The following is a 9451-nucleotide window of genomic DNA, read 5'->3' on the forward strand; positions in this document are numbered from 1 at the left end:
CTCATCATAGCAAAACACACACAAAATCAAACTAAAGCGTTATAATCATGAATTAACATCATTCAACACATTTGGAGGGTAGGCAACTCAGATACTTTTCCTAATTTTTCAGGACAAATAGCTTAAAGGTTTAGGATTTGGACTTAAGAATTTATCTCCCCTCTCTTACCATGGAGATAATGTGATAGGGTATGCTCATCCTGGCAATTTAGGGAAGTCAATACCCGGTACTTGCAACCTGCATAAAATCCACACATGTACAAACACAAATTTCTAAGCTAAACAGACAATGGTAGGAAGTGGTGCATCATGTAGATCCCGATTAGTAGGTGACTATGACTCCCTTCCTTAACCACATCAGAAATGTTATACATAAAGAAAACATACACGCACACCATACACATGCAGTATAGGGTAAGTATCCATAATAAAACACATATGATAATCCATCTAACTAATCATCGTCAATAGTTGAAAACACTGTAATAATCCTCATGCATACATAAAGTATAGAGTACTAAGTAATCTCATCATAAAATCAATTGAATCTAAAACAATATCTGATAATCTCAAAATAATGCTACTAATAATCAAGCGTAAAATTGGCCTAAAAGAGCTCGGCAATGATAACAAAATGTAAACTAGGGGCAGGCACTACATATCTCGTTTGCAAAAAATAGAGTTTGTATGCCAAAAAAATGAGAAAAATACTGAAGTTAGGTCCAAACAAGGCCTGAATGGGTGACAAGAACGCTGATGCAAGTTGACATGGTGCTGATGTTAGCAAGTAACAAGCCCAAATTTGACGGTCAAATAGCTGTCGAGGCAAAAAATGCCTGAAAATTACCCCTATTGAAAAAAATATCTGATCGTCGAAAATACGTGTTGGGCAAAGGGTCGGTGAAGGAAAAAAAATCTAGTGGCCAATACATGAGCATGTTTGGAAAAAAAATCCAACTAACCTTTTGTTTGAAAAAAAAAATTCAAACCCACCCATAGGACAATCACCACACATTTCAATGGTAAACAACCACCTGAACTGCACCCTGTAAGAAGAGAAATCTCTGCCCATACTTATCAACAAAGAAGATGGAGATAACAATCAAAACCAAGTTAACAACCCCAAGAATCATAGAGGACATGAGAGCAACATCTGATTTGAATCCAACTATTCTGAACAAAACAGGGGCATAAATAGTGATGACATTAATGTCTGTCATCCATTGGAAGAAATGAATGAGAAGAGACATGACAAATTGGGGCCCGTATTGTCTCTTCAAGATGTTACAAAATTGGGGCATGTTATCCCCTAAGGGTGTGCTTGAGGGAAGTGATGACCTAGCCATGGTTGAGGTTAAAACTTGATCTTGTCTATTCTAAAAGCCTACTTGATTGTAAAAAATTGATAGAAGCAAAAAATCCTAGGTGTAAAATCCAAATTAGTTGCTCTAGAAACCTACAAATTTGCTCCTACACAAAAGGAAAATCAATAAAAAAATTTGGTGGTGGGGGTAATGGGAGGTTAGGGGGGTGAAGTGGCTTTCCATTTTTGAGCTCACATTTAGAAATAAACCTTGAAATGAGAAACCCTATTTAAGTAAGACACATGTGAATAGTCACCTTACTTTCCAAACCTCTGTGGATGGATTTGAATTCCCTATCCACAAAGAAGTATAAGTTTGTGTATGTAGATTTAGAATAATAATGTAGGATGTCTTGACAAGTACTTTCATAATCATAGATCCATGGGTGTAAGTATGCTCTTGAATGTTTGAAGGATGAATGTTTGTGCAATGTTGATGAATGTGGATCTCTTCCCTTGATGGATAACTCCACTATCTCCTATGAAAAAAGAAGCTAGATTGTGTGAAGAAATGCATGCTTGATGAAATGGGATGAGGTCCTTTAATGAATCCTTTCCTTCTCAGCTCAAACTCCTTCAATATAGCTTAAAGGTATGAGACTTGTTCTCAGGTTAATGACATGAGTGGACTTAGTACAAGTGAATAATGGATGCTAAAGGATTACTTACATGAATAGTGGATGACCAAATGAAGTGAGTTATCCCCCTTTTATAGTGATTTCACAATAAAATTTAAAAGGGGTTGACCACAAAAGATGGTAATTTAAGATTGAAAACCCCAAAATAAGCCTAGGATCTAAGGAGAAACACCTTGTGGCAAGGGATGACCTCAATCCTTAGCTAGGGTAAGGGATGACCTCAAACCCTATCCATGGGGTTTTAATACTCATTGAAATTCCCTCTAGGATATTGGGGTTGGAGAAATAACTGTCGCAAACATGCAAAATTTTGGAAAAGGTCATTAGTTGAAGCAAAAATGCATCCATGTTCTACGAGATTCCTAGAATTGGGCCTAATAAGTCTTTAAAGAGATTCTAAATTAATCGAGGCTAAATTTTAAGACATTAAAAAGGTATAATTAGAAAATGGGAAATGCACTTGCATTTAGTTTTACATCCTAGAACACACTTCTCAAATACATTAAAAAAATTATGTTAAGGCATATAGCCAGTTTACAAAGAAAAATGGACTTACAGTCCACTACCAAACTTACTTGTAGCATCATCTATGATAAACAATTCCAATGAAACTCTAAATAAATATTGCAATACCAAACATCATTCTACTTAGTAGTATGCCCTTTCATTCACATAAAACTCTCATAGCTCCTTTGCATTCAAAACTCAACCTTAAATATGAAATTATAAGCACAAAAATATAACTCTCTTAGCCCACAATAGGGTAACATAATGTGTAAAATCTTCATGAAAAATTTTGAACAAAACATCAAATAAATTTTTTTTATGCAAATATTATGTCATACATATTCGAGTCTATCATGCAAAATCATCAAATTGATACTCTACATCAATTTACCAAACATACCAACTAATCAGTTCTGAATTGCTATGCTCTTGCCAAAATATCGTCAAACAAATTTATTAGTGAATATCATGATACACAGTGAAACTCCAAAAATTATAAAAAATAGATTAGACATTTTAGGATGTCTACTTTCATGCTTTATAATCATAGCTTCTAACTCTTTGCCATTTTTCTATTCCAAGTTGTTCAATATGTCTATGTATGTTCTTCTTTCAATACTTAAACAATTATATGCATTCAATTCAATATTAATCTAAAGTGTGGTGAAGAATAATGAATGTAGTTTCCATCAATGATGGTTATATCATGCATTAATAGTCAACTATTTCCAACACTTTATATAGAGGAGTTGAATTTGTGTGCTCTTTCTTTTCAATTGTGTTATCTTTCTCATTTCTATTTTATTTTTCTTATTCAATCATATGGGAAATTTCTAACCCTAAATTCAAAGGGTGATCACTAATTCATTAGAAATCTCTCCAATTATTAGTTAACTTTATTGTTATTCATTAAGCAATCAAGATCATTTCCTAAGATAAATTATTATAGTGATAAATCTATTGATCTATTGTTTAATAGTCTTAGCTAGAGGACCCATGATACCCTTGAAAATAAATGGATATAAGGGAGATGGAATATTGTAAATATTTATAGTTTTATTATCATTCTTCTAGTCTTGCGGTACTTTGTATTTGCGACTTTTGGAGACAATGCATGTCTTCCATGTTGACTTGAAAATAATACCTATTCTTTAATGTGAGCTTTTTCTTTTGTTCTTATAGTTCCACTAAACTTGGAAAATTGTGACTCTAAAATATTTTTTTTTCTAATGATATATATATATATATATATATATATATATATATATATATATATATATATATATATATATATATATATATATATATGAATATCATACATACATATTAACCAAAAATTTGTGGATGCTTTGGATCTTATTGTGAAATAGGTGTAATTTTTTAATGTAGCATCCTTGTAATGTGTGATGTCATATTTAAGCATTGTATTATGTGGTTTGTGGTAAAATACCTTCTCTATATATTTCTTTAAAATAAATTTCATTTCAAACATCATGCAATTTCTTTAAAGTTTTTCATAATGCACACACCTTACATTGGATTATCAATAAGCTTTATGTTCCTTATAGACATTATGTAGCATATGATCCACCTAGTATAATATAGCTTACTAAACTATCAAACTTCACATATCCTACCATGTTCATTTTTATCCTATAATGCAATTTATAGTAATTGTGGTTGGTCAAAAGCATTACATGGGCTCCAACATTGTGGGATAACAAATATGTCCTTGAATCATCTATAAATAATCATGTACGATCTTTGGGTTCTTCAATTGCTACTAAAACATCATGGAATTTACTAGGCAAGTTCTTGATAATTTTGTTTAATGAAAGTATGATGAGTGTAAGATCAAATACTTTTAAATTGTCATGAAAATGTTTAAATAATATATTTACTTAAAATTGACTAGATGACCAATATAATTTTATTTTAAAATAAAAGTATTAAATTTAACTAAAAATGAAAATATGTTTTAAAATAATTTTTTATAAAATAAAATAAAAACTATAAATTCTAATACAACACTCTATTAAAAAAACATATAAATGTCACTAAGATCAATCTAATTGGAAAGAATTAATGAATGAAATTGATTTTCCATAGTTCATACAAGATTTTAATAAAGTGGATTATATATTTGAATTTTGAATTACACGTATTGATTCGTCGTAATAAAGAAGAATACTAAGAATAATAAAATAAATCTTCAAACCTATCTTAAAGAAGCCACGCATCTTTAATACGGGGAAGTCCACCATATCTATTGACTTTATTGTACAACGAAGATGTTTTTTAATTAGATGATCTTCATATGATATTGTTTATTAATTGTAGTTGCCCATTTAGCTGGTTTTCATGGGGATTGATTGATGAGACCAATCTCTATCAAACATGACATGGGAACAAGTTTCAAAAAAAAAAAAAACTGAGAACAATAATTTGAAGACAATTGAATGGATGGGATCCAACAAATCTCTAGACAAGTGAATGAATCACATTAGTGTGAGAAATAAGTTTCCCTATTAATTATTTAATTAGTTTGACTTGAAAGTTGTTGCCAATAAAATCTGTTTGGTTCATGTCAATTGAAGATAGAACCGAATCGCATTCATGCCCATCAGGAGGTTTGCACCATAGTTCTACACTTGTACTAAAAATGAAAGTTGACAAACAACAATATAGGTATTTTACTTCTTCTACTTCAATTTGAAATAAAATGTTTATAATTCAATTAAATCTATTTATATAGAGAAATGGATGAATGGAGGTGTATGAGATCAGGTTTATAAGATCAAGAGTATTATTGTTAACATTTTTTAAAACTTGAAAAAAGTAATTCAACTATTTAATACTTATATTCTAAAAATCAATCATAGTGTGTGATGTTTATAGTCAATAGTTTATTTAGACTACTTACTTTCAAAATGTTCTGTTCTCCAGCCATATATTACAGAAAAAATAAACTTAAAAAAGTAATTATTATATTAATGCTTTTGGACGAGATTGTGTGTGTTATTTAACAATCAACGTAACATTTCATATCATACCCAATGATCCATCATCGGGATGAGAGAGTTTTTTGGTACTCCTGAGCTTTCTCATCGTGATGATGGATCATAGAGTATGACCCGGAACTTTGATGGTTAAAAAACACACAATCTCATCCAAAAACATAAATATAATATTGTGGATTGTGGAAATCTATTACCATTGAAAAAAATTAGTCAACTTTAATTATATAACACTTTCAGCTTTAAGAACCAAACTGGATAAGCGAAAAGAGTTCCGGTCCAGTGCGATAAGAAGGGATTTGAATAGAGCGGCCGACAAGATGGAAAATACAGACATAATCCGGATAAGGAATGCTTTGATTCACAGAGTTTATGGCTTACACGTTTCTGCAGAAACTTGGGCTGTGCAACAACATTGACTCTTGTTAATAATCCCATCAAGATACAATTTTCTGGAGAAAAAAACCATCATCATTATAAATACCGAGGCCAGAGCCCATTTGTAACATTCAATTCCTCATTCACAAAATGAAAATTGTAGGGGTCTGCTTTTTACTCCTGGTGCTTAATATATTTGCAAGCCTGGCGGCTGCTTGCATTCCGCCGCCAACTGTAGAATGCGGCGGCTCGGGAAAGGAGGGATCATGCAAAGTTTTCAATAATCAGGGCTTCTGGGAAGACCGCACAGAATGCCACGCCGCCACTTCTGCATTCCCCACAACGGAAAAGCAGCTCCTCGCCGCCGTCGCCGCCGCCGTGAAAAAGAAGCAGAAGATCAACGTGGTGAGCGACTTGGCTCACAGCCACCCAAAGCTTGCCTGCGTGGGTGGCGGCGGCCTCATCATTTCTACCAGACACTACGACTCCATCGTACGGATAAATGCCGCCACCGCACGTGCGCCGACCATAACGGTCCAATCGGGGGCTCTGATGAGAGATGTGATCGATGCCGCCGCAAAGGAGGGACTGGCGCTGGCCACGTTGACTTCATGGGATGGAGTCTCTGCTGGCGGCTGTATTTCTACGGGCGCCCATGGCAGTGGAATTGTTGGCAAGGGCTCAGTTATCGATGAATATGTTGTGGGAATGAGATTGATTGTTCCTGCCCATGCTTCACAGGGGTATGCGAGGGTTGTAGAGCTTGGGGAGGATGATCCGGACTTGAAAGCTGCCCGTTTGTCTTTGGGGACTCTTGGTGTTATCTCCGAGATTACTTTTGCTCTGGAACCCATGTTCAAGCGATCTATCTCGGTGACTCTTGAGGAGGATGGTGGGCTTGAGGATAGGCTTGAGGAGTTCTGGAGGTCCCATGAGTTTGGGAAGATTTATTGGTTCTTGGCTTTTGGGAAGGCTCTCATGGAGAGGGTTGGTAGGGTTTCTATTCATGTCGAGGGCGAGGGGGTCAATAAGGCCGCTTATCAGCCCACCACCGTGCTCCGAGTCGAGCAGAACGCGGCTAATTGTAAGTACATTTAGCTCTTGGCTCTTAGACAAAGAGATTCAGTCTATATTTTGCTTTCATTATTCGATAGATTTGTAAATAATTGTATCAAAATTTTATAAAAAATAATCTATCCATATTAGTTACATAGGTCTTTCAAGAATATAGGTTTTCGATACAATCATTTTTGACAAAAAAATCTTGAGTAGACAACTATCACAAATTGCCTAACAAATCAAATGACATAACATGGACAAATTTAAAAGTTTTGTTCAATTGACTTTTTTACTTAGAATATTGATTAGGAAATCAATTGTTTTTTGGGGGATCTTGCTTCTTCAAGAGCTCAATTCAAACTGCACTGTCAAATGGTTTTCAAATTGAATAAATATATAGGTCAACATTAACATCTTAAGAGGTAGAGTTGCTTAGTTTCAGTCACACTTTTTTCATAAGATTTTTGGATTTAACTTTGTAGGATTGTTTTGCATTCATGTTTTGGATCACATTTCATAATCCATCATCAACAACAACCAAAGGAGAAAGGTGGTTGTTTGCAGACCAAGACTAGATAAAAAGAAATAGGATGGTACTAAAACAATCGTCTTTTTTCTTTATTTGTTATTTATATTTCTAATGATTGATCATAGAGTGTGATGAAACGTTGACACAATTGAATCTAAAAATATGATGCAATAAACTTTATGAACTGTATGAATATCATGGGATCTATCTATCTATCTATCTTTGTGTGTGTGAGAGAGCTTACGATCGTTTTTTATAAGTTGTGAATGAACGAATAAATTTTAATGAAATTCTTAAAACTAAGTTGTATAAATAGCCAAGGTACATCATACCAATACTTTCATAGTTTTCACCAATTGGCAACCTTATAAAACTCTATAAGGCAAGATAGAAACATAAAGATGATCTAGAAAACTAACATACTCACGTATGTGTGCACATGACTGCAGACGAGAGAATCGCGAGGGAGGGCAACCTAGAGGAGCTGTGCAACACGAGCGAGACGTCAATGTACAGCAGAGCCGCCAACGGGGACGGCTACCTCAACGACGGCGTATCCTTCACCGGCAACCCCGTCGTGGGATTCAACCACCTCATGCAATCCACCGGCGGCTGTCAGGTGTACGGACGCAAGCAAGAGAACGACAGCTCTTGCATGCCCGACTCAATCATTGGACAGAACAAATCCATATGCGAGTGGGATCGACGTGTGCATGGCAGCCTCTCCTACGACGTGGAGCTGCGAGTGCCTCTCAAGGTGGCGGGCGCCGCCATGAAAGACATCAAAGCCCTGAGGGACATGAATCCGCAGGCAATGTGTGCCCTGAATGGGATCCTCATTCGAACCATGAAGAAGTCCGAGTCTTACCTTGGCCCTAACGAAGACATGCTCACTTTCGAGATCAGTTATCCTCGTTCTCGCCGGGCTTTTAGTCCCACATGGAACATGGAGTTTTACCAGGAGATTGAGCAGATGCTCGTTGAGAAATATGGGGGAAGTCTCCACTGGGGGAAATCAGGAGGCCATTTGTTTGAAGGACTGGCTGCCAGGAGTACTGTGAGTCTGAGCAAGTTTTTGAAGGTGAAGAAGAGGTTTGATCCAAATGGGGTGTTTTCTAATGATTGGATTGAGAGGGTGCTTGGAATTGGAGGGAAAAGAGTGGAGGTTTTTAGGGAGAGATGTGCGGTGGAGAAGTTGTGCAAGTGCAGGGAAGATGCCCACTGTGCTCCTCGACAAGGCTACTTTTGCAGGCCGGGAAGATTGTGGAAGAATGCTCGGGTTTGTAGGAAAGTCGATTAGCTTCATTCGACCTATGCCAAGCTCATGTTTTAACTTTCTCAATTTCTCTCCTCCATTCGGATGTCTTTTCTATCTGTAATCGAAATATCTATAATAAATGGAAGGCATGGAAGCTAACATGCATGACATTACATGTCAAAATAAGGTGAAAGCAAGACAAAAATTTGGTCCCTATTCCGTTCAGATGTCTTATCTTTCTTTAATCCAGGTATGAACGATAAATGGAGGCATCATCTCAAAATCAAATAAAAGTTAAGATAGATATATGTTTTGTTTCGTTATTATTTTCTCTTGTTTTTCATTTGCAACTTTTTTATTCAAAGATATTTTAATCAAAGGATAATATTTAAATCACTCCACAAAAACCTTCTACGAGGACTTGTCTTGCAATCCGTAGCAAGGATAGGTGGACTGTTGTTTGCAAGAAACCAGGTTGTCTCAAATTTTAAAATGTGTTGATGTGTAAGATTGACAATATTTAAAATGCTTTAGTGATATTTTAACATAGTTATTAGGAAAGCTACGTGTGAAGACACCTTCTTAATATCAATTTATAGGAGAAATGGGAAAGATTTCAAATCTACTTGAAAACATTGAGATGCATGCAGAAGAAACAAGACAATAGAAAAATAACATGCACACAATATAAACACAAGAGAC

At 35.3% G+C, this 9451-nt stretch overlaps 1 protein-coding gene across 1 annotated transcript; it reads left to right on the forward strand.

Annotated features, from left to right (window-relative positions):
• The first annotated feature begins 6015 nt into the window (after nucleotides 1-6015).
• Nucleotides 6016-9075, forward strand: LOC149575926 (putative L-gulonolactone oxidase 4). The gene is made up of 2 exons (XM_089815990.1): nucleotides 6016-6987; nucleotides 7941-9075. Exons 1-2 carry the CDS (start codon nucleotides 6054-6056, stop codon nucleotides 8789-8791), a joined length of 1785 nt encoding a protein of 594 aa, XP_089672116.1. The 5' UTR covers nucleotides 6016-6053; the 3' UTR covers nucleotides 8792-9075.
• The last annotated feature ends 376 nt before the right edge of the window (nucleotides 9076-9451 follow it).

This window comes from Cupressus sempervirens, chromosome 1, assembly GCF_028749045.1.
Source record: "Cupressus sempervirens isolate cs-2001-9-10 chromosome 1, ASM2874904v1, whole genome shotgun sequence".
NCBI classification, from domain to species: domain Eukaryota; kingdom Viridiplantae; phylum Streptophyta; class Pinopsida; order Cupressales; family Cupressaceae; genus Cupressus; species Cupressus sempervirens.

Excerpts from the sequence above, each read along its gene's own strand:
- LOC149575926 (XM_089815990.1), top strand. The coding sequence starts at position 6,054 with ATGAAAATTGTAGGGGTCTGCTTTTTACTCCTGGTGCTTAATATATTT. Across the intron at positions 6,988-7,940 it reads CGAGCAGAACGCGGCTAATT|ACGAGAGAATCGCGAGGGAG; the intron begins GTAAGTACATTT and ends ACATGACTGCAG.